This window comes from Silurus aristotelis (assembly GCF_946808225.1).
Source record: "Silurus aristotelis genome assembly, chromosome: 18".
NCBI classification, from domain to species: Eukaryota; Metazoa; Chordata; class Actinopteri; order Siluriformes; family Siluridae; genus Silurus; species Silurus aristotelis.
Window position 1 is genome coordinate 3649846 of NC_139591.1, and position 26488 is coordinate 3676333.

The window sequence follows — 26488 nt, forward strand, 5'->3', positions numbered from 1 at the left end:
GAGTGAACTTTCAAGATCATTCAAATATGATTTTTTGGTGAACAAGCTTTTATTGGATTTTACACTGCAAAGGCAAAACACATAATGTGACAGCAATGATACGGCACCCCTCAGGGGGACGATGAGGCAAAAAAAAAAAATGTGGAAATGGGACGTCAAATATGATCTTTTACAGATTGTATAGCACCAATAACAGTCCTGAAATAAATTAAACAACCTGCGTTCGAATCGTTGTTAACACAGGAAAGATGCAGGAGGAGTGAAGAGAAAACAGGAGCTACTGATGCAAGATGGCATGTTCTTAAAGAGAGTCTTTTTCATCTCTGAAAAATAATCCAAACATTCCTTTTTTTTTTTTTATTCCCAGGATCTCGTATCCGCCAGGAGGACTATGCCCCGCGGATTGTGGAGCACCCATCAGACCTAATCGTGTCGAAGGGCGAGCCGGCTACGCTAAACTGTAAGGCCGAGGGCCGTCCAGCACCCACTGTCGAGTGGTATAAAGACGGCGAGCGCGTGGAGACGGACAGGGACAACCCACGCTCGCACCGTATGCTCCTGCCCAGTGGCTCGCTCTTCTTCCTACGCATCGTGCATGGCCGCCGCAGCAAACCCGACGACGGCAGCTACGTGTGTGTGGCCAAGAACTACCTGGGGGAGGCGGTCAGCCACAACGCTTCACTGGAAGTTGCATGTGAGTAATGTCTCAGTTTCACAACTATCTATTTTCAGATCTTCAAAGCCACTTTGATCAGCGGATATCTATATTTGATAGATATCTATTTGATGAGCAGATATCTATATGATATAGATCATTGAAGTTCTAATGGACAGACAACACAAAATGGTGGCGATCTGGATGTGCTCCATGAAAAATTAAAGCAAACACAGCAAAATGAAGGAGACTTGAAACAAATTGTGCTATGCGAAGATCATAAGAAGAACTTCAACAGTACCTTCCTACAATCCAAGTAATCTGAAAAGTAACACTTATCCAAACATCTCAGAGTTCATTGCATCACACTGAAGCAACCAATGCTGAAACTAATCATAGCTAGGAGAGATTAAGCATGTCTACAGACAATGCTAGGTGAGAGGAAATAACGACACTTTTCCAGTATGTTGTTCTTGAAAACCAGCTGCTTGATCGATCCTTGAATTTCCAGCACAATACAAAAAAAAGCAAAGTAATTAAGATTTTTAAATTAAAAAATTTTTTTAAACTCTTTTATCTCAGAATACACTTTCCTAATATTCTATACAGTGGTTAAATAGTATGTGTTTATACTATTACATACAGTTGTAAAGGATGTCTGGGGAAGCTTTAACGTGAAATTTTGTTTGATCCAGAAGACCCAAACCTATTCCAGCATGACAATGCCTTCGTTTACAAAACCAGCTTCATGAAGATATGCGTCACATGGGCTGGAGTGAAAGATCTGCTATAAAGCTCTGACCTCAGCTCTGTTGTACACCTTTTGAACGAATTGAAACACTGACTGCACCACATCTCCTACTGTACATCAGAGTACCTCACTTTACTAACACCCTTGTAGCTGAATGAGCACACACACACACACACACACACACACACACATATATATATATATATATATATATATATATATATATATATATATATATATATATATATATATATATATTATATATATATATATATATATATATATATATATATATATATATATATATATATATATATATATATATATATATATATATATATATATATATATATATATATATATATATATATATTTATATGTTTGTGTGTATATACATGTGTGTGTCTGATTATTATTATTATTAATATTATATTAATATTAATTATAATTGTCATACACCCTGTTCACCAGTAGCGCAGTATGACTGTAGGTCAAGATGTCTGTGCCTGGAGGAGGTTATGAGTTCCACACAGCTTCTTGAGTAAAAGCCTCAAGTGCTCGAATATCCCACTCAGATAGGATTAGACGCCCTCTACAACTCGCTTCTGGATAAAAGCATGTGCACATTGAACAACTGTCGAAACCTAAGTCTGGCATAGTGCCACCCTTCTCTAACGAGAATGCAGTTTGCATTGAAACATCCAACAGCTTTAAACATTTTTCCAATTACTTCTATAACAGCTGGGTAATACATTTTTAATTTCATGGAGGGAGCTTATTACTAAGAGCCGAATTAAGATCAGTGAAATAGATTTTCTTTTTAAAAACACAATTTCTTCTGTGTTTATGTGTGTGTGTGTGTGTGTGTGTGTGTGTGTGCGTGCATGCGTGTAATAGCTTTAGGCTGTGTGAGAACCATTGGTCCTAACGGCCTGACACCAGCTTGATCTATAGAGTGTCATTACTTGCTGTGTCCTAGGAACCTACTTGACGGATAAGCCATGAAACATTGATGAGGTCTCTCTATTATTCTCTTATTTATTTTACCGTTCCATGTGCTCTTATTTTGCAGAATGAAAGGAAATTGGTGGTTGTTAAATGAGGCGCTGAATTTTTGGGCATCTTGACTGTGGGCTCGGCTCGGTCACAGTGTCAGCAGGTTCGCAGATCTGTGAGAACAGAAGTTAAACCTGAAATGATGAAACGGAGGAATTCATAGGTCAATCGCAATCTATGAACGAGTAAACGAATAAAAATAAATCAGATCATATTTTTGTTATTATTGTATATAATCTACAGGCGAGATTGGAAGTGGTTTGAGAATAAATGCTCGCAAACTTGCCACGAAACTAAACAATATATGGTACATGAGCAAAACTGAGGCATACAGCTTAATTATAACATAGCACTGAGAATTTCTCGATTTTCTATAACAGCAGCTCTGACAGTAATTCTAGCTGCAAGACAAAGCACATGTTTATATTAATGCACTCGCTCATACATTATGGTTGCTATAGTAACAGCTCATACTCAGGAGCTTGTCGGTGGCTTGACGTTCCACATGAACAGATTTAAGACGTGTATAATTGCCGGTATCGTGATGCCTTCTGTAAAGAGACATATATTGAGCAGTTTTGGACTGATCCTCCACTAGCTTTGAAACAATGGAACAGAGATGAAGACTGAATTTGAACGGATTTCCAATTTCTAACAAGTTGAATGTTTTGATTTTGTTTTACACTAAAATGTAATTTATTCAGATGTGTACACCCATACCGTGCTTTATTATAGATGTGTTTTATATTTACACATCTAAATTGATTTGATCCCATGTTTTCTAAGCCCTAAATAACTCAAGCTCAGGATCAAAGCTGGGTCACTGGATTCATGAAGTACTAATATCTTCTGCATTGTCTTGCGAAAGTTTGTGGACATGCGATTGGGATGTGCTTTTTGAGCATCCCCTCTATTTAATCCCCCAAGCTCCACTCTTCTGGAGTCTCTTCTTTGTGCTCATTCAGCCACAAAAGTGTTAAAAAAAGTATTTAAAAAAAAAAGTGTTAAAAAAGTTAGCTAAAGTCAGGTACTGATGTACAGAAGGTGAGGTGAGGAGGCCTGGGGTGCAGTCAGCATTTTAATTCATCTAAATTCAGCAGGGTTAAGTTAAGAGCTCTATACCTGCAGCTCTTCCACTCCAACTTACATAAAGTATATCTTCATGGAGTTGGCCTTGTGCACAGGGGTATTGTCAAGCTGGAAGGGGTTTGGGTCTCCTAGTTCGGGTGAAAGGAAAATTTCATGTTGTGTGGCACCAAGATTGTGGTAACACTTTGGAGAAAAAGCAGAAGTCAGGTGTCCCAATACTTTATTCCATATAGTGTATGAAGTGGGTTGAATCTCTGGAAACCTCCCTACTCTCCTCCCACATATTTCATTAACTTCATATTTCTTCATATTAAATTTAATATATAACCTGCCTCCAAATTTGTGATAACAGTGACTTAAAAACGAAGGCACCCCAATGCTTTTCTTCATATAGTGTATATTCTCTTGTCAAACTAATAATTCGAAACACATTTCTATTAAATCGAGCAATGAAGTCAGGTTTTGATGAGAGATTTATGTATCAAAAGAATCTACGCTCCATTCTCTCTGAATTCTCACCAAACACGTAGTTTCTTTAGGGAGAATAAATCGTTGATGATTGATGAAAGAGTGACTGTTTAATTCAGCAAAAAATAGATGAATACGATAAATGGATACTGTGTACAATGTGTCATTCTGTAATAAATACTGTTGTTAGTGTTGACAAATTGCTGTGTTTATAAGCATTAGGACATGCTTGTTTTTAGAAATCAACGCAGAGTTGATTATTTCCGTATAACAGCACCTTTAGTCATGTTGAATTTTTTTTTACATATAAATCGCAATACTCTATAATACTATATTTACTTATATGACAATTCTGTGTTGTATAGAGTTACATGACACCTACTTAAACACTTTATGACAACTCACATAAACCCAAATAAACATTTATTTTCCTTCAATAAGCATCAAGCCAAGTCAAGTAGGCTTTTATTGTCATTTCAACCATGTACAGTACAGTACACAGTGAAAAAAACAACGTTCCCCCAGGACTAAGACAACATAAAGGAACAAAAAGGTAACACAAAAGTAACTGGGGCAAAAAAAGTGCACATGTGCAACATTAAGCGCAAAAAAAAAATAAACAACATTAGACAGTGAGACAGTAATCTGCTAAAGTAAAGACTGCTTTTTTTCATTTTGATGTTAAGGTGACATAATATTTGCGACAAGTGACAGAATTTAGCTACGCCGTTGCAATGCGAGCTGTCATAATGTTCTTAGGTACTGTAAATCAGCTCAGACATTTCCAAACTTAACGTCCACAAAGTTATACGTCACAGTTGTATGTTATGTCAAAAATAATATGCTGAAATAAGTCTTTACGATTTTGCCAGTTGTCATAAAAAGCGCATGTTGTTCCTGTGAAAACGTCCTGAAAATTTCAGCTTCTTACCTAAAGTAGAATTAAGATGATTTGAGATGTATTATTGGTCAATTTAAAAGCTTTTTTTTTTTAACAAACCATATGACAAATCTCATTCCATTCATTGCAGCTAAATAGGCTCATTTATAAAAAAGAATGAGGTAGAAGCAGATGCAAATGCAGTAATGTGCATAAGGTTGGCATGTTAAAATGCACACTGTAACCTTTATCTAAAATACATTTATTCCACAAAATGTTTTATAGGGTTCAGTGATCCAAAATGGTGCATTTTTCCATACTAATGTTTTCTGCGTCTATTATGTCTGTGTGATAAAACTCCAGGTTTTACACTGCTTAAGAATTCACTGTACATGTATTAATATTTTAATGTTTATCACAGAATTTATGGGAGTTTGTGTTTTTTTTTTTTGTTGGAAATATGTTTGTATAGCATGTGTAGGGAGTTTTGTATAGCCATGATTTATGTAACTGTCTCCGCTATCTAGAGTGTGTCCACAGTGCGTGTGTGTAAATGTACAGAATGACTGCTGTATGTTGGCTAAGAGAAATGGACCAGCGAGTGACCTTTCTGTGCAGTGTGTGGGCGAGCAAGGGAGAGAAAGTGTGAGAGAGCTAGAGAGTGCCTAAGGCCAATGAAACTAAGATTTCCCATCAGCTCCTCGCTGCTTTCTGCAGGGTGTCAGTATTTTATGCACTTTGAGCTCAGGCTCAATAAACAGCACATGTACCCGATCTGTCACAAAGTTGCTGTTTTCTTCAGCTGTTTGGCCTGGTACTGATACTGCTTTGAATGGAATGTATGCCTGAGGAAAACCTACTGTATAACCTGATCATCACCTATATATAAATATATATACTGTATTACTGTATGTATATATACTGTGTTAATGCGAATGGCCAACCATTCGATACGTTAAAGATACATATGAAGCAGCAACCGATGCGATGCGTTACGATTAACCCCTATTACGGTGCAGTACGATACGATTTTTTATTTGATTCAACACAATGCCATTCAATGGACAAAATTTGATGCGGTGCAATTCAATATGGTACAGCTAGTTAATTTTCTTTCTTCGGTTCAGACAGACAGCCAATCATACATTTACTTAAGTGCCTTCTGACTTCTAACACAAGGCCCTTTCACAAACACACCTTTGTAGTGCAAAAAATAAATCAAGTAAAAAGATTAAATAAAATCAGACGTTCTTTTCTTGTTCTGTCTCCCGGAAGATGCAGCTCTACCTCTGCCATGTTAATCTATATTCTATGTGTTGTGAAACATCATATTCATGTGCAGCAGTGGCGTTAAAGAAACAGTTTAGCCAGGAGAAATCAATCCACATGCAAAATATTGGTCAGACATTATTGGTCACTATCTAAACAATAGCCTATCTACTAATAATTATAATTACTAATAATTATATAAAAATAAATAGCTTGCTAACCGATGCAAAAATGTTACAAATGCCAACTTTTGCAAATCTATGAATCTTACCATTAAAGGAGTTTAATTTTATTAAAAGAAAGATTTTCCGGCTACCTTCATCTCCTCTTTATAAGCCCAGATTAAATGCATTACTCTCAGTACTGCGGTTTGTGTTTTGTACAACCAGCAAAATGGAATAAAATCGATTGGCCAGATTTATTAAATTTTAAAATATTAAATATTAAAATTAAATAAGCAAAGCAAAACATTTAATTTTGTACCTGAAGAAATGTTGAATTGTATCACTAAAAGATACAGATACACTGCTTTAGTATTACTACTCATTTTACATTTGTTCTATTGGGGTTACGTTGTTGCCTTGCGACAGGTTCCCATTTCACACAATTGATGTATTCACTTCAAAGTAGCGAAGAACAGCATGCGTTTGTGCGATGCGGATGCGGCAGTAAAAGTAATATATATTCCATATTGAAATGTAGTCAAGTACAGCTTTTTATTAACATGAAAATACTTTGATAATATACAGATACGTCAAAAACGTACTTAAATTCAATAGCAAAATAAGAAATATATCTTAATGATACACAATAACAGAAATAAACTGTTACAAAGGAGAGCAATTCAGTTCATCACGCACCAAGCACTGATACACAGGCCACATTGCTCATGTGTCCACAATTCACAGCACATTACACTCATTTTTAACAACCACAATGACTGATTGTAAGAACAAAAACAGTCCAAAACAGCAGAAAGACCGCAGTGCTAACAGCATACAGCATTTGATTAATACTTAATATCCCACTTATTTTGACATTAGTTTTGGAACACTATACTGACAAAAGTATAATGTTTAAAGTTCAAAAGAAAATGCAATGCCACATACAAAGATGTCCTAAACTAATTTTGCACCTTCAACTTTCTGGTAGCAGTTTGGCAAAGAATCACATATGGCTAGAAAAATCAGGTGTTTTGGCAGGTGTTTTGGAACACCAGTTCTTCAGCTGTATGGACCTGAACATGTATTCCTTGGTGGAAACCATGACACAGGTATAACATGATTATTCCAGCCTAATACATCTAATAAAGTGGATACACAATGCAAATATCCATTGACCTCCAGAATTAATGGCACCCCACATGGAGTTTAGATTAAGGTCAGAACCCCGATTTCAAAGGGGGTTGTTGCATTACATGTGCCATTTGCCTCTGGGTATACGTTCAGGACTTGGAGCTTATTATTCTTTAATGACCTATTCCACTGATATTAATGGGATTTGCCTTGCTGTTTATTATTAAGGTTTGAGAAAGGTGACGAAAACATTCTCCGTATTCCTCTTTTTCTCCTTAATAATAAAAATAAATAATAATTATTATTATAAAAAATATAATGGTAATAATTTAATTAATTTCGTGTTATATATAAACCCTGACAGAAGCAAAATAAAACAAAACCCGCTGTAAGTTTTTCTTCCCCCACAACCATTCTAATGAAATGCCACATGAGTCTGGAATTGTAATAGGTCAGGAAAGATTTAAGAATCAAGGCCACAGTTTTAGCCAATTATTTCCAGCTCTGCTTCTGATACTGTGCTGATTATCTGACCATTTGGCAATTAGCAGATCAGTAACAATGTGTCAAGTGAAGTCAAGAGTGACCAGCTATCATCCAGCTACATCACATGTAGCTGACAAACCCAATACCCGAGGGAACCAGGCCTCCAATAAGGCTTCCCCTATTTGCATATCTATACATAATTACTTAACGTAGAAGAGTTTGATAATAACTACAAGCAACGCCGTGAAGAGGACCATGGCCTTTTGTCAGAGTTGGAGGGTAAACATGCCGTTTGTCGAATATAATCAACTTTGAGGTGGCTTTACACCAGCCTGTCATGGTAATGATTATAAACTGTTATGCATCTGGATTAGCCATAACGCATGTGTCTTTTACACAAAACATTTAAAAAAATGTTTTTTCAATCAGTGGTGTAAAGAATTTGAGTAAATGTACTTCGTTACTGTTCTTTTTTTGACTACTTTCTAGTTTTACTGGCTTTCAAAGATATAAGCAATTTTTACTTTCTACTCAACTACATTTATGCCAATATATGCCATTTTTACCCCACTATATTTTAATTGACATTGATTGTTATCAATGAAATTGGCTAATTTATTCTGCAGAAGAGGTATTTTTTTTTGTCCATTGAATAATATTGGTTCTTCCACTTTGTGGCCTGATACTGTAATTCTATATGTTAACTGAAAATCCCTTTTTGAAAAATTGCTTTATTACTTTGCCTTTTTTGACCGACTTGTTCGATCTTTGTTTCATTCTGGCATATTGAAGAGGCTGTTGTGTTGATGGTTAATGCAGTGTTGAGGTGTACAATTAGATTTGTTTTTTTAGAAAATAAATCCTCACAAATCAACTGTTTTGGGCTCTTTACTAACATGTATCTTGGTGTTGAGGACTTGTGCATCATTGAGCCTACTTTCAATATGAGTCAAATACTTAAGTACTGTTCAAATCAGATACTGTAAGACCTTTTTCTGAAGTTATATTGAAATTGGTGACATTTAATTTGTAATTATAAGTTTAGCAGGAAGGTATCTATAATTTTACTCAAGTATGATTTTTTTTTTTTACACCTCTGTTTACAATAGACAACATTTTTTTAGAACAAGGTTTGATGGATTTCTCAGTGATAGTTATAAAAGGTTATCAAGCGTCTGTTGATGACAAGAAACAACAGGGTGTATTATAATCTATGTGATTCCCACCTATGACTATTCTTTATAAATTAATTTTATATTATGGCTATAATGGTTGTATTTGATGGTTGGTTAGTTGTTGGACAGTTTTTGTTTTAATTGAGTGTTTAGTTGGTGGTTAGATGAACAATTGATCTTAAAGGCTGGATGGTGTCTTCTGGTTCAGAGATCGAATATGAAAACCCACTGTCTTCTAAATAATTGGTTGGTTTTGCTTCATTTCATGAGGTAATTGACGGTGTCATTGTCTATAAAGGAAAGGAGAAATTTCTCTTCTCGTACGCTATACTGTATCTATCTGTCTATTGATTCTGATTTCATTTCTGTGTCTGTGTGTCTAATAGGAATCAAGCCGAAGAAAATGTGTGGAGATTGTTCAGTCAGTTTACCTACTTATGAAAGGTTATGACCGTGTTATGGTTTTACTGTTAGTCAGGGAGAACGATCGGACGGTTTGCTTACTTCAGTGGTTTTTGTTGCTTTTGTGTCTGGCTTTTGCAATCTTCTCCTAAGAACTTGAATCACACTACAGCAAATGTGTGTTCATCTGTGAAAAACTCTTGGGCTTTGTAAGCGGTTACCACATTACTTCCTCGACAAGCGCTCATAGTGTGTTATCTTTGTCAAATATGTAGAAGCACATTGCATTGCTGACCAGAACATAAAAAAATGCAAAGACACTGGGGTTCAAAGGTGAAATTGTTTTTTATTTTGTAGTCTTTTAGGAATCAGATTTCGAATCATCTTGTCAGGATCTTCCAGTTTCTTGGCACTCTCTTAAAGTTACGCGGTGCATGCTTCCAGGTCGGTGGCCATCTTGCCAAAGGAATATACACAAATATTTGGCCCCAGATTATCTCTGGCTATATGCATTGTATCTGGCTCCCAAGTCCTTGAGATTACTCTTGCGACCCAGCCTGTTTTGGTTCCGGTTCCCTACTCCTGTTCATGTTCCTGTTCCTGATCCTGATCTTGTTACTGTTACTGTTACTGTTTCTGTTTCTGTTCCTGATCCCTGTTCTGCTCTGCCTTTATAGTTACTGGTTTGGACTTTGGACTATTTTTTGGTTTGTGTTTTTGATCTGCCTTTATTGCTCAGTTTGCAATGTCAGATTTTTGGCCTGTTTTCTATTCTGTTTTTGCCCCATGAGCCCTGCTGGGGGTGGCTGTTCAACCTTAGCCTTTCTGCCTGACTGGGGGGGTCACCCAGCTCTCCCAAACCTGCCAAGATCACCTCTATGTCTGTGTGCCCTGCTGAGCATGCCCCAAAGCCTGTCCCAAGCCCCGCTGAGGATCCCCCTCTCCCAAGCACAGACGAAGTCACCTCTCTGTTTCCAAGCCCCAACGAGGTTGTCTCTCCTCTCCCGAGCACCAACAAAAACTATACTTTGTTCCTTAGTTTTGCAAAGGGTAGCCGAGAGGACACCGCTCCGCTCCATAGTCCTGCAGAGGGCGCGCGCCGTTCCAGAGTCCCTCCGAGGGCACTGATCTGCTTTAGAGTCCCGCCAAGCGCGCCGCTGCATGCCCAAGCCTTGCTGACTGCGTTGTTTTGCCCCTGGGTTTCTCCAAGGTGTTCGCCTGGCATCTGGGTTTTTGCTAACGTGGTCTCAGCATCACTGCGCCTCAGACCTCCACAGAGGGCGTAGCTCTGCCTCATCACATTGACCAGAAAGCCTGGTTGCCAAACAGATATCTGCCCCTGGAGGCAGCCACCAGAAGGCCTGCTTCATCTGGAGTTTTCCGGCCTCCAAGGCGTTCTACCAGTTGGCGGTCCGCCTTAAGTCCTGCTGTGTACACCGCTGGCACCGAACCTACCTCGGGCCCAGCTTAAGGATTTGCATTTGTTCAGTTTTTGTATTCTGTTTTTGGTTCTCCCACATTGCTATGTCTGCTGGCTCACTATTTTGGACTGTTTATCGGACTGTGTTTTTGCCTTTGCCCCATTGCTCAGACCATGTCTGAAATGTTTTTGGTACTTTGTTTACGCTGATTGCTACTTTTATTATAGGATTTCATTATACCCCAGTTGAGTCCTGCATTTGGGTCCTTCCAGTCACCCCTCTTACAGAATAATCTTGCCCTGTTCCTGCTTGCGTTTCTGACACATCTTTATTGCTGAGTATCATACTTAGCAATAACGATTTAAAAAATGTTATACAGAGGTTTTCAGGACAAAATAATTTACTAACAATTTTTTTTTATATTTATAGTTTCATAGTATTCAAAACTGTGTGCACTTGAGCTACGATGGACTTCATAAGTTTGTGCAAAACTTTATGAACTTTATGACATCAAAGCTATTGAAATGCTGTCAGAACACGTGCTTCAGTAGAAAAGATTAGGCACGAGGAACATCTGACATTTTGTACAAAGCACTTTAAAACAGTCAATATTACACATTTGCTTAAATTTAAATAGATACACTGAAATAGTGTTAAATCTTGAATATCCTAAATATGTAAGATATTAAGCATTCAATATTAAAACTAAGAAATGAAAAATAAGAAAAATGATTTTAAATATGGTCTCAGATGTTTCTTTCTTACTTTTTACCCCCAGCTTTTATGTTTTTAAATGGTGAATTAAAATCTTGTTATTGCTGTGAAAAGTTGTTTAATATTGTTATATTGTTAAGATAAGACCTTAGGTAGTAAGGTACAGGAGAAATGGGTAGTCCTATTTCCCGGCACACCAGTGAGACTAAAACCAGACGAAAAGAGCGAGATAAGTAGAATAATTGGGACTAGCGATTAGATTGTTATAATCTGAGACGTGAGAAGCTTTGAAACTTTGATGACAAATTGATTGCATACAAAGATCCAGATCAGGCATCAGAGGAGATGTATAGGAAGGGGGAAGTTAAGTGACCTTTGCTAATGGAATGTAGCATGGCTGTATTATCTGGGTGAATGAGTATTGATTGATGTCCATTCTCACCCCTAAAGGGATGCGACACCACCAATGGGATGTGACCGATGAGACGGAGTTGGGAATGGTGCAGAGGAGCCCTCACCTAGGGGCAGGGTGTCAAGGCCAGGGTGCAGAGGGTCACATTGAATGCTCCTATAACTCCCCCCCCCCCCACACACATTCCTACAGCAGACTGGGGAAAGTGTTTTTTTTTTTTGTTGTTTTTTTTAAGAAAAACATTTGTGGAAATGTGGACATTCGGGGAAAAAAGTTTTGTGTTGTCAAAATGATTTAGGTTTGAATGAGGTGGAAAAGTGTGTATATTGATAAAAAATCCAAGATACTGATTTTTTTTTTTTTTATGATTACACAGCTGTTCCACATTCCACATTCTCAATGTCCATTGTCCTAATCCTCATTCTATATCCTACTTAGCAAAGGGGGAATGATCCAAAGGTTTGAATTGATTTGGAAAACTAACGATCGATCAATATATGATTGATGACTAGCAAAAAAAAAGATTACTTTGTAAAAGTAATTTAGATGTGAAAAACACTAGCGTGATGATTTGTCAAACTGTGTCATTAAATGTAGTATTCGACTACACCATCATTGCCTGAAAAATTGGCCACATATTGATCAGCGGTGAGTATATTTAAATCGAATTGTATACTATTAAAGCAGATTCAATGGTGTTATGCTCTTGCATACATAGTGTGTTTATAGAGTGTATAGTACCTTATAGTTTAAACAATTAAGTATGTATGCAATTTATGATCACATCTGTTAACTGTTGATAAAATCTGATCCACCCCTCCCCCCACCCCACCCCCCAATAATCACATTACAGCATCAAATGGTAACTTAAAAAATCTCCACGTTCATTTGGGTGACATTTTGGAAATCCGCTTAAAATTTGTAAAAGTTTTGGATAAAAAACGTGCCATCTGCTGCAAAGATAAGGAGCCCAGCTGCAGGTCAGTGGAGGAAAGAGATTGATCAGTGAAGCAGTGGACAAGGCTGTGTGGAGTAAATGAGAAATAAAGTACTGACCCTGAGGCATGACACCAAAGGAGACTGAGGGGTGGTGAAAGGATAACACACTCACTTGTAATGCATTGTGGGAACTGGAGGACAGTGAAGAGTGGAGTTTGTCCTTAGGCGAGGATGTTGGGGAAAAAAAAGAATAGAGGTTGCAGGGACAGCTGGACAGCAGCAATAAGCAGCTTTAAAAAGGGGGCAGGAGGGAAAAAGCGCTGTGAATCTTGAACATGAGAAGTAAACAAGTCGGACCTTAAGACGAGCATTTCAGGCAAAACTGATGGTGCTGTTGCTTCTGAAAAGCTTTATAACAGTATATAGCTGTAAAACAGTCTACAGATTAGAACACAAACACCCGGGAAACGGTTAGTGTGTATTATTATTAAAGGAATGCCTCCTTTCAGCTGATCCAGCTCAGAAAAATGGCCATGATGTTGTGAACACAATAATCATACACACACAATCACAGTGTGCAGGCAAAGAGGTCACCATAAACCGATATGTGAGTATTCTGTGATAAAGGCTATAATAAATAAATTGCATTATATTATAAATAATGTTAGAAATGTATTATATTATATTATATTATATTATATTATATTATATTATATTATATTATATTATATTATATTATATTATATTATATTATATTATGTGTAATAAATCTAAAACACAGTAGTTATACAGTTGATGAAACAGCCAAACTGTTTCCAGTTATAATATTCGATATATTTTATGTTTTGTCAGATAGGAAACTATTCACATTGCCAAATTGTGATAGATTTTACTCTATTGTTCTGAAAGTACATTTCTTTTATTCTGAAATATAAAAAGGTTTTTATTTTACATCCTCTGTATGAATCCAAAATATCCCTTACACTAACAGCCATTTTGTCACTATAATAAAATATATTTGAATGTTTTCTAAAATCGAGAATGTGAAAAAATATGATCAATATTATACTCACTTTTAGAGTTTTTATGCCATGTGTTTTCCAAGACTGATACACGTATGATCGCATAATCCACCTTTATTAAAACCCATGCAATCAAATGTGTTCTACTCGTTTGGCTATTTACATTTATGGCATTTAGCAGACATGCATATCCAGAGTGATATGCAAATGTGCTTAGTAGTCACTATTAATGAATAAATCAACACTGGTTTACTAGGTTGCAAACATAGGATATAATTAGCCTAAACTCTGTTGGAAGGAATATATAATATATTCTATTATAGCACACTTTTTTATGCAAAGTCATAAAACAAACTGGAAAAATAAGCGCTAGATCAAGTGTTTCAGGAAAAGGTAAGTCTTCACCTGTCGTTTAAAGATAGGCAGTGGCTCTAGATATATACCTACCTTTTACCCTGAGAGAAGGTGGGATCATTCAAGCAGTGCTGGAAGACCAGTTGCCAGATGAAAACAATGATATTGTCTTGATAAAATATGTTACACTCTTTCCCATACCTGTCACTTTTTGGAGCTCCAATGCCTAAAGATCACATTTCTTGCTGTAGAACATCCTTACATTACTATAAAAACCATTACCAAGCCACATGCTCGTAGAACATCTGGCAGCAGAAGTTCACATACTGTATGACTGGATTATATTTTGGTAATTTTCCCATAGTGCAGTACAGTTGAAAAATGGAGCAAAATTAGAAGGGAGGAATGACATGCCCCCTTTCCCCTGTCAATCAAAGCAACACTAGCTGATCGTGTCCGTCTGTGAGGTAATGCTCTCCTTGGAGTGTGTTAAGATGCTTCATGATGTAGCATGCAGTTAGCATGTGTTAGCCTTTTCCCTCCCTGGTTAGTACTGTAGCTGTCATGTGGGGTAAGCAGGCTGATGGAAACCAAATTAGGCAAAATGTGATGCTTTCCATATCCTAGCCCTCATCATCAATTTCAGATCATAAATATGATATATATGAAATTCTTTCCTTGATATCTAGTAGTGTTGGTTTGAAGAGCACATTAGCCGAAAATACATCACAACCAAGTCCATAGCTAATGCAGTCCAAATCAAGGCAGAGCGTGAAGAGGTGAAGACGAAGACAAGAACAACACCTAAGATGTAATCCTATTTTTTTATGATTGCATTGGGGGGTTAGGGAGCATGCGTGAGGTAAATGAAATGACACCATGTTTGCCAGTCATTGAATAAATTAACTTTTAAAAAAAAGAAACGAACAGGAAGCAGCAAAGCACATTTGCAAATCAAAACACATTTCCTGGGCAATAAAAAAACAGAAATTGTTTTGGCTTATTCAACATTCTAAAACTAAATACAGGAATATTACAATATCAATGTCAGATGAATGAATTGATGTTATGATCTCAGATGTTGTTAAAAAAAATGGATACAGCCCAGGATTAGGACAAAACAGAGATCGTTGCTCATCCACAGGACTAATAACTAACTGTTTGATAATTTTCTTTAGTCGGATTAGTGTTATATAATAGTGTGTTTGTGATAAGGAGAAAAGTGTTATTTCTGTTAATTATTCTTTGACCATTTTTTTCCATTTTAACAAATACATTATACTAATTTAGCTGATTTTCTTCTATATTTTAAACAATGTAAGTGAAAGCACCAAATGAAGCAAGCAGCAGTTTCCAAATCAAAATTGGTGACACACACACACACACACACACACACACACACACACACACACACACACACACACAGAGATTTGTCTTGGTGACAGAAGCTTCTAGATGCAACAATATATTCATAAAAAATGAAAGGAAAGATTTATACACAGGGTACATTTAGGATGACATGCAGCATTTGCACATCTTATACACAGGTACTCTATGTGCAGGTACAAAAAAATTCAGCAGTGTAGGCGAATAAATCATCCTCTTCTTCTTTTGGCTTCTCCCATTAGGGGTCGCCACAGCGGATCATCCGTCTCCATACCCCCTGTCCACTACATCTGCCTCTTTCACACCAACTACCTGCATGTCTTCCCTCACCACATCCATGAACCTCCTCCTTATTCTTCCTCTTTTTCTCCTACCTGGTGGCTCCATCCTCAGCATTCTCTAACCGATATACCCCATGTCCCTCCTCTGCACATGTTCAAATCATTTCAATCTCGCCTCCCTCACCTTGTCTCCAAAACGTCCTACATGCGCTGTCGTCACTCCCAACGAAAACCTCAACATCTTCAGCTCTGCTACCTCCAGCTCCACCTCCTGTCGTTTACTCAGTGCCACTGTCTCTAATCCATACAACATCGCAGGTCTCACCACAGTCCTATAAACTTTCCCTTTCACTCTTGCAGATACTCTTCTATCACAAATCACTCCTGCTATCACTCTTCTCCACCCACTCCACCCTGCTTGCACTCTTTTCTTCTCTTCTCTAACACACTGAATGAATGAGAGGGAGGGCAGTGAAGTGGTGCAGTTGCAGGGAGAAGAGGTGGAGAAGGTGGAGGAGTTTAGGTACCTGGGGTCAACAGTGCACAGTAATGGAGAGTGTGTTAGAGAAGTAAAGAAACGAGTGTGAGAAGTGAAAGAAGAAGAAGAAGAAGAAGATATATATATGTATATATACTGTTGAAGACTTAAGTGAAGGGGAACGTGTTGCACGTGTACACACACACACACATCTGAAATGGTTTCTGCTTGCTTTTGTAATGTGCCGTTTTCAGTAGACGCCTTTCAGGTTGTCCTGAAAAGCGTGACACTAGGTTGTACGGTGTGAATTTTGAACCAGAAAATAAATGTTGTATATAAATAACTAAAATGGGAAAGTGTGAAAATGTGGACTGAAAGGAGACTTGCGTTTTCTCGGGTGCCCTACAGATTTCCATTATAAGGAGGCGAAGTAACTGGTGCACTCTGACGCTTTGATTATGATGGCTTTGATGTTGTGATTATGGCGTGGGAGTAAAACACGGAAACCGCACACACAGAAAAAAGCTGGTAGACGGTCATCTAGCAGCAGGCATTGCGACACCCATTCTCTTGTGCTAAAGATTTGACATTTGAAGTGTCCCTTGGGAAAAAGAGTCCTCAGAACCAAAGAGACTTAATTAGCAGTGATTTTTTTGCCTGGTCAACACTTTTGTCTCTTGGGACACGAGGGTAGGCTTTTTTCCAGGCTATAAATCCATCATATAGCCATGTCGCATCAGGGCTCGATCCGAAACCGGTTTGCGTTTTTAACTTTTTGGATTTGCAGTGAAACAGATAAAATGCCCTGAAAGCTGAAATGCATAGGGTCTTGCATGTAGCTCACCTCTATCTCTCTTTCCATCTTTTCAGTTTTCTCTTACAGTTTTGTAAGCTTCTGGCTTGTTGCTTTTACAGTGTGTCCTCGCTCTCAGCAAGGCCGTCTCATGAAGAATTCATAAGAGTTATATCAAACGTGGACGCTTTTATTGGATTTCGTATGAACAAAGTCATAAAACTGTTTTGGCTGCTAAGCGGACGCAGCTGGAAAAAAAAAACTTCATTGAATTCCGTATGAAGCCAGACCAACAATCCTTCAATTTTTTGCAAGCCAGACGTATACTGCTTTTTTTTCATCACTTCCATCTAATAATACACATTCTACTTCATTCATGTACGCCATCGATGCATTTCAGTTTTTTATAAACCGTTTACACTGGGGAAATATTTAGCAGAAACCAGGAACACAGACATCATGAAAGTCCACAGCTGGGTGTGTGCATGCTTATGGATGCATGTTTGCATGTTCATTTTACAGCGATGAGTATATGTGTGTAGGAATGTGTTTTATAAAAGTATTGAAATGTAAAAACAGTAGATTTTATAATCGGATGGAATTTGCATCACAATCATATTACATTTACAAAAACACTATATGGGCAAATGTTTGTGGACACCGGGCCATAAGATAAGAAGATAAGTATCTGCTTTTTAATTAACTCATTAAACATTTAGTCATCATTTGCTGTTATTATAACCTCCACTTATCTGGGAAGATATTACACCAGATTTTAAAGTGTACATGTGGAGATTTGTGCTCAATCAGAAACAAGGGTGTTTGTAAAGTCAGGTACTGATGGAGGTGAGGTTAGAAGGTGGTTGGAGCTCTATAGCAGGGGATCCTTCACGCCAATTTATGTTAAACATAGATTAGGGGAGTGGTAGCTCAGTGGTTAAGGTGCTGGGTTACTGATGAGAAGGTCGGGGTTCAAGATCTGGTATCACCAAGCTGCTACTCTTGGGCCCTTGAGCAAGGCCCTTAACATACTGTACTCCAGGGGCGCCGTATCATGGCCGACCCCAGGCTCCAAGCAAGCTGGGATATGTAAAGAAAGAATTTCACTGTGCTGTAATGTATATGTGACAAAAAAAGGCTATTCTATTCTTCTTTATGGAGCTGGATTTGTGCACAGATGCATTGTCGTGCTTAAACAGGTTTGGGTCTCTTAGTTCAAATGTCGTGGTACCACATTTAAAGACATCCTATTCAATTGCTTGTCTCTATATTTGGGCTAAACAGTTTTAGGAAGAACCACAAATGGCTGGAAAAGTCAGAAGTCCCAAAACTTTTGTATCTATAGTGTATGTACATAAAAAAAAAGGTAAAAAAAATAGAATAAATGTAAGTGAACTTTATTTAACAATTTCTTATAATAAACTTCAACAAACCCCATTTAACATCTCATACCTGATACACACTTACACGCTTTTCCACAAGGCATTATTACAGATGATTAACAATATGAATTTCATTGGCCATTTATCATCCAGATTTCCTAGGAAGAAAAAGGTTCTCATTCTATTTTCCATATTTTTAATACAAGGTCAGATTAAATGTATGATCCTAGGACGCAAATTATAGATCGAAAATATAGTATTAATTACTACTCATTTTAAAGTAAATCATTCACATGGGTTTGCTCATTCTATGCTAAAAAGCCCAAGAATTATATGAACTTGTTGCCTGAGATGGAGAAACACACCTGTGTGCAGAATATCATGGAAAAATACTCAAAAGATGTTGTTCATTTGGACAAATTCCAGAGATTAAACATATCCTAAGCATTGAAACATTCACAATCATTCACGGATGATTTTGCCACTATGTTTAACAAACTCTGATTGTTTTTCAGTTTGTCGTTACTTGTCTTTTGCATTCACATTTGCAATTCAAATCAGCATTCTTTTTACCATTTGCATTTTCTTTCTCCTGCACCATCCTGGTTGCCAAGCGTCACATTATCATTAGAACACATCTACTGATTTTGTTGATTGATTGTGAAAAAGAAAAAAACAAATCATGATTATATTGAGCTGGAAACATTAATATAATCTACAGTATGATTTGACTGTAATCATCTACATGGTGTCCATGACTTATAGTTCAAACACAAGTTCTTAACAGCTGGATGAACCTTAATAAACAATACACAGAATTATTAGGGGGAAAGTTGGTAACTCAATGGTTAAGGCTCTGGGTTACAGGTCGGGGGTTCACGCCTCTCTGACCCTAAGCTTCCTCACATCACTGGGACATGTAAAAAAGGAATTTCACTGTGCTCAAATGTACAAATTGTAACGTTCCTGACAAATAAATGCTTCTATTCTACACTAGAGGATTTCTTATCCTTTCGACCTGTTACAGATATTGATGGTTCAAGTATTTTCCTGATCTGACTCCCTGCATGCTTCTGATATAATAGGGCTCACACATGCACAATCCTAGCAATCCCTTAACATTTCATTTATAACACAGAAAAGGCTGGGATTAGGGTTGATCTTAGGATACATACCTTTTTTTTATTCCTTCGTTCATCTGAAGTCTACTAACCATCTAACCATCTGTCAGCAGCATGTCACATGACCTTCCTCAACCAATCAGTTCATTCTTAATAGTTTAATTTTGTTAAATTTCAAATTTTTTCCTCATTTGTTCATTTAGTTTGAGCTAATTTACACCCATCAGCCAGATTGTCTCTCTCATACGACAAGACAGATATCAAGCGGCGAGGGTATAGACTAGCACGTGATTTCCCCCGAGGCTACGGCCATGTTAATCCAGATAGATCTGAAAATGCGCTGCATCTAGATTAGCATTTTCAAAAGTCTTGAGTACGGAAACGCCAAAAAAAACCAAAAAAAAAAAAACATATTACATGCAAATAAGTAAGAAGCTTTGTTCCCAAAGGTGTTTTAAGGTTGAGGTCAGATCTTTATAGCAGGAAATCTTCCACTCCACCTCATGTAAAGTATTTTATTGTCATGCTGGAACAGGTTTGGGGCTCCTAGTTCAAAGAAAGGAAAACTTTTATGCTACTGTGTCCAAAGACTTTGTGTGCAATTGTGTGTCTCCAAGTTTGTAATAACAGTTTGAGGAAGAACCACATATGGCTGGAAAAGTCAGGTGTCCCAGTACTTTAATCCATATCGTGTGGAAAGTGTGTTGAATCTCAGAAAGCCTCCATTATATATATTTTTCCATATATTTTATTATCTTTCTTCTCTCTCCCATCAGATTAAATTGAATATACAACTTGACCTGACACAAATCTTTCACACTGTCTTTCTTGTGGCCTGGTTTGAAGTGTCAGCTTCACAAGCTCACAGTTGGTGGCCTGTCACTGTTTTCCATGTGTGTTTGTGCACCCTGGCTGTTGTCAGAGCTGATTATTTTAATTTCGGATATTTTAAAAACACCCTTATCACCTGCTAACACTGTCAGCAGCTCCCCCGGCATCTCTGCCCCTTCTGTAGCTAAAGCCTGGTGCGAAATTCCGACAAAACAAAAACATGCCAATCATCGCTGCCTGCTGTAACCTGGGTTATAATTATAAATAATGCCTGTAATGAACAACTCCAGTGGGAATGTACACATATAGAGGAATATAAGAGTTTACATAATGGCAAATTATGACATTACAGACTAATACCTTTTGAGGATAGAGGCCGCTAGATAGAGGCTTATACTCTCACACGCACACACAAACACACACCCACAAACACACACCCACACACACACACACACACACACACACACACACACACACACACACACACACACACACACACTGATAAAACAGTGACTGATTATCAACATTTTCTAAGTTTAGAAATACAGAAGTATAAGTAAGGTAGGAAGAAAGACAAAGAAGGAAAAAAATGGATGAGTAGGATCCTATTGTATTGCCAATAACCCTGTGAAGAAGAGGAAAAAGGAAAGAATATAGAGGAAAAAAGGCATGAAAAGTCAAGAGGGTGTTACTGATAAGTGCATACAGGGTGAAAGAAATATACTGATAATACTGAGCGGAAGAGAAAAAAAGAAGGTAGGATGGAAGTTGGAAAGGAAGGAAGGAAGGAAGGAAGGAAGGAAGGAAGGAAGGAAAGGGTATGGTGCTGTGGTGTTGCTTATACCCTACACAGGCCATAGGAATAAATTAGATAAAAGAATGTTCGAAGGAAGGAAAATGGCATGACACTTTTGTAAGTAAGTAAGTAAGTAAGTAAGAAAGAAAGAAAGAAAGAAAGAAAGAAAGAAAGAAAGAAAGAAAGAAAGAAAGAAAGAAAGAAAGAAAGAAAGAAAAATACTTTTACTATTACTAATAACACTGAATAAAAAGCAGAAATGACATGATAATAACATGTTGCTTATAATTTGGAATGCGAGAGTAAAAAAAGAAAGAAACAAAGCCTGATGTTTTAGTATTACTGACAGTACTGAATAAGTGAGAAGAAAGGAAGGAAGACAGAAGAAAGGGAGGAAGATGACTGATGGAGAAAGGGACACAAATATAAAATAGAGAGAGAAAGAGAAATAGTGGCAAAATGCCATAAGAGAATAAGAAATGGGATGTGAAATAAGCAGATAAAAAAAGATATTAATCCTCTCTCTCTTTCTCTCTCTCTCTCTCTCTCTCTCTCTCTCTCTCTCTCTCTCTCTCTCTCTTTCTCTCTTTCTCTCTTTTTCTCTCTATCTCTCCCTCTCTCTCTCTCTCTCTCTCTCTCTCTCTCTCTCTCTCTCTCTCTCTCTCTCTCTCTCTCTTTCTCTCTCTCTCTCTTTTTCTCTCTATCTCTCCCTCTCTCTCTCTCTCTCTCTCTCTCTCTCTCTCTGTGTGTGTAAAGCAGAGCTGCTGATTTGTCAGCTGTGAAGCACATTGTGACACCATAAATGGCATCTGGAATTCAACCTGACATCCTGTTAATGCATTTCATGAGGAAAATCTTAACTTTCAACCTAAATATAAACATATCAGTTTCAAAAACGATTCATTCTGTTTAAAGCAGTTTTCTGCCCCTGGTGTGAGAAGCTTTGAGCTCTGTGACATCATATGTGTCACCCTGTTATTGCACTAATCCTCTGTCTGTTTGTCCAGCTGTCCATCAGTCAGTCGGTTTGTCATCTCTGTCACTTCACACCCTGTTGAGGACGTGCTGCTGCACGGCCGACAGTCTTAAACGTGAGGTGGGGCTTTTCTGTCGATCAGAAGTGCAGCATACACAATGTAGACCCCTGAAAGTCTCTGTAGACTTTTCCTCAGTAACCACTATGCCACTACGACTGATTTTATTTGTGTGTATGTGTGGCAGTAAAAAAGTGTGTGGAAGACACTATTTGGAAGTGGAAGCCTTTCAGGCATGCAGCTGGAACTAAGTCCTGCATATTTATCCCGGCCACTGGGAGCAGGCCCGAGACTAAGTGTCTGGTGCTAACTGGACCATGTTAAGTCCTCTGAGAGCTGTACTGCATGTTAGTGAGACAGCTCGAATACCAGAATCACTTGCTAACTGGACCGTACCATCTTCTGTGAAAGGTGGGCACAGTCATTCGTGGATGAAGGAGCCCAGAATTAGCATCTGGAAATCAAACGATGACAGTGGGGTACACAAAGTTTTGACATTTTTAGCAGTTTTGCAAAGTGCACTCAGTATAACCAACTGTTTAACTACATCATGTTTGACTTCCTGCAAATTTTCCAGCCTAGTCTCTAATCTCTTACTTTTCAATTCACCTAATGGAGGCAACACCGTTTATTAGGGTCTGTTGGAGAGTTCAGATGTACATCCTGCTCTCTTGAAACCACATACCTTCCTTCATTGTATTACTTTCTTTATTGTTTATATGTATTTACGTTTCTAAAGTACTATTATTAATTATGGCTTTAATGTTCCTATTGTAGCCATATTATCTCGCTTCATTCATAATAACTTTTATCCACTCATAAATAAAAAAGAATGACTAATTTTGCAAAATGTGGTCGAGTAAAAGGTACGAAATTTGACTTTGAAATGAGGTGACGTTAAAGTCTCCCCAAATAGAAATACTTGAGTAAAGTACAAATATGTGAAAAGCGAATTAAGTACAGTGACAAATTACATTAACTTCGTTACTATACACAATTGCTAGCCAATTGTATGTGTCTGTGCGCTCATGTATGCAGAAGAGGGTAAATAGCACTGTCTTGTAAGTGTGATCCAGCATTAGTGGTGTAAACATAAGCCTGGGTTTCATGTGTTAGATTTCACCCTCCTAAATAGCAATCGTGTGAAAGGAAAATGTTATCTATTGGATGGGAAATGCAAATGACCAGATTGAGAGAAAATGGAGTGTAAAAACAAATAGAGGCGACAATGCGGGTAATCAGAAAACTAATGGAGAGGGCAAACAAGCAACACAGGAGTACAAATGGATTAGTCATGTCTTTGAGACTAGTTCTGTTAAAATGCCATGTTTATTAGATGCAGGTATGTTAAGTTATAAGAAATGTGTATGGGAAACAAAGATAGGTCATGGATTTGATCACATGTCTTGGGAACTGTCTGAGATCAGGGAAGGTGTGGTTCATGGCACCCACGTATGTGTTATTGAAATATATAAAAGTGTATAGGCTATGTAAATTTACAGCATGCTACGTGGATTTCTCATTTCCGTCAGTGTCCCTTGGAGAACGGCAAAACGCGTGCGCAAAGTTGTGAAGGATAAATTCGAGTGCGATCGTGCGATCCATCTTCTGTCTATTCATTTTCTTCGGTCGGCTCTTTTGTCATTCTCTTGCTAAGCCTCGGATTTAACCCGGAGCTCATTTATCCAGAGCTAAACTTCAGGAACTGTGAGCCATCACTGTCCCGTGATTCAGTTCCACAAGCCCTAGTGCATTGCGCCGACATTTCTTATTCTGTTCTATGCTCTATCTGTGTGTGTGTGTGTGTGTGTGTGTGTGTGTGTGTGTGTGCGTGTGTGTTAAGTATTTATAAGAAATGCCTGGAGTCAGCCAAAAGTTGTGCGCTTGCCTCTGCTTTTTTTATTGTGTAAGTCAGCACACAATAAGAACAGGGAGCAATTCAAAGTTGGGAGACTTGAGGAAAGTGGAAAATAGAGAAGAAATCCAAGCGTGATATTTTATGAATAGAAGGAGGAATTGGAGCATGGAAGCACCTGATTAAGGGCAAAGAAGTAATGAATAGGAGACGCTTTGGAGGACTGTGTGAGGTTGGCATGCATACTGTACTGTGCATTTCACCTTTTTCATCTTACACAAACCTAGAGCGTGGCATGGCCAATAAGGACACACACACACACACACACACACACACACACACACACACACACACACACACACACACACACACGTGTAGGCCAGCCAAGTTTATCAGAGCTTCATTATTGGGCTAAATGAGTTTTTATGGATTATATAGGTGACCTGTACACCTGTGGTGCTGCAGAAATGCAGCAGGGTTCTTGGTCTTTGCCCACGGTCCACTGGGAAATTAAATGGCTTTGCAGAAAGGCCATAAGTTAATGGTTTGTGTTTAGTCTCGGTGAAATCTGTTAATTAGCTAATCAAAGGCTGTGGCTCTGTTGTAACAGGCCTACATGCTCTTAAGGGAACAATCAACCATTAGTTTTGCTCATTACATCCAGCAGCTGGATACTATTATGAACTATTCATGTTTAAAAAGCTTTACTAAATTAAATAGTATGTAAAAGTGCTTTTTACTTGTCACATGTACATTATAAAATCAGTGGAATTCTTGCGTCACATATCCCAGTGATTTTGAGAAGCTTGGGTTAGTCATTATACAGTGCCCCTGGAGCACAGAGGTCAAAGGGCATTGCTCAAGGGCCCAAAAGTGCCAGTTATAAACTTTGGTGTGTACTGGTTCTACTAGGTTTTAAGACTACACAGGAAGGTTGTTCACTGAGCTTTATTTGTTTCCAAGACACAACTGGTTCGTGTTTGATGATCACAAAATGAGATTCATAGTGTTAGGTGTGTAATACAGTATATCTGTCATGTAATGCATGGGAAATCGCAGAATATGCTTTAGTATGCAAACACAGAGAAAAAACAGAAGCATAAAGCAAGACGATGTGAAAAGCGCTGTAAAAAAAGAAATGTATTTACTAGTGCTAATCACGAACAGTGTGATTGAGGTGTGCTTGATCAGTGATCAAATATCCCGAGGGTGCAGCAGCAGCTGCTGGGAAATGTAGTCCGTCCATAATCCAATATCAGAATATAAAAGGATTAGATTTTTATAAATTATGAAATGCCATTATTTAGAGGGAAATGTACTGATTTTGCACAATTAGTGGCTGAATGGCAATAACTACTGTGTTGTTGTTTTTTTCAGTAATGAGATCTTGTTTATTTGCCCCAATTTTTCAGATGATTTTTTAAATCAGACTCTATTATTAGATTATTTGAATTCAGAAAAACAATTGTCTTTTATGATTGAACATTATAACCCTTACGTTGATTTGCATGAATTCGAAAACAAAATGAGTTTTTCAAAGGCTAAATATATGTTAGGTTTGTCTTCAAACTAGCCATGAATCCAGGAGACTCATCCCGCTTGCTCAAGTTCAGTCTCCTCAATACGGATCCGGGAATATCAGTCATACAAACACCACGATGTGTATGAAAGATATCCAAAGGTTGGTACATATGTAAGCATCTTGCATTAAGATATGACAGTCGGACGCCAATATGCAAGGAAAGATCGAAAGAAGTCAAACAATCTTGTTAAATTTATTTTGGTAGAATAACTGAATAAGTGATTTTTAATATTACCTAACAATATACAGAAATGAGCAATTCAACAAACAAATAAGAAAACAATTTAGTACAGTATACAGCTGTGGCTGTTATAAGTTGCTCTGATTATGTTTATGTTTAACCTAAAGGCTGTGTAGCTAAAACTTGACAAGAAATTACCTTGAAATTTTTCATTCTTCTACGCAAAATGTTTGAACAAAGTTAATAAGAAAACAGTTTAGCCCGGCAAGAATTCGAGAACCCGAGTAAGTTTTTAAAGAAGTATTCTAAACATAGGTATTTTTCTGAAGTACTGCTTCATGTGCTTGTGTACAAATAACCGAGATACGGAATAAAGTGCG

General features: G+C 37.7%; 1 protein-coding gene across 3 annotated transcripts in view; it reads left to right on the forward strand.

Moving 5' to 3' along the window:
- LOC310740902 (roundabout homolog 2-like) overlaps positions 1-26488 on the forward strand; it is a 152911-nt gene that overhangs the window by 11664 nt on the left and 114759 nt on the right. For all 3 annotated transcript variants that reach the window (XM_083568080.1, XM_083568081.1, XM_083568082.1), the window contains exon 2: positions 368-694. In XM_083568080.1, coding sequence (XP_083424206.1) covers positions 368-694 — 327 coding nt within the window. The remainder of the gene's footprint in view (positions 1-367; positions 695-26488) is intronic.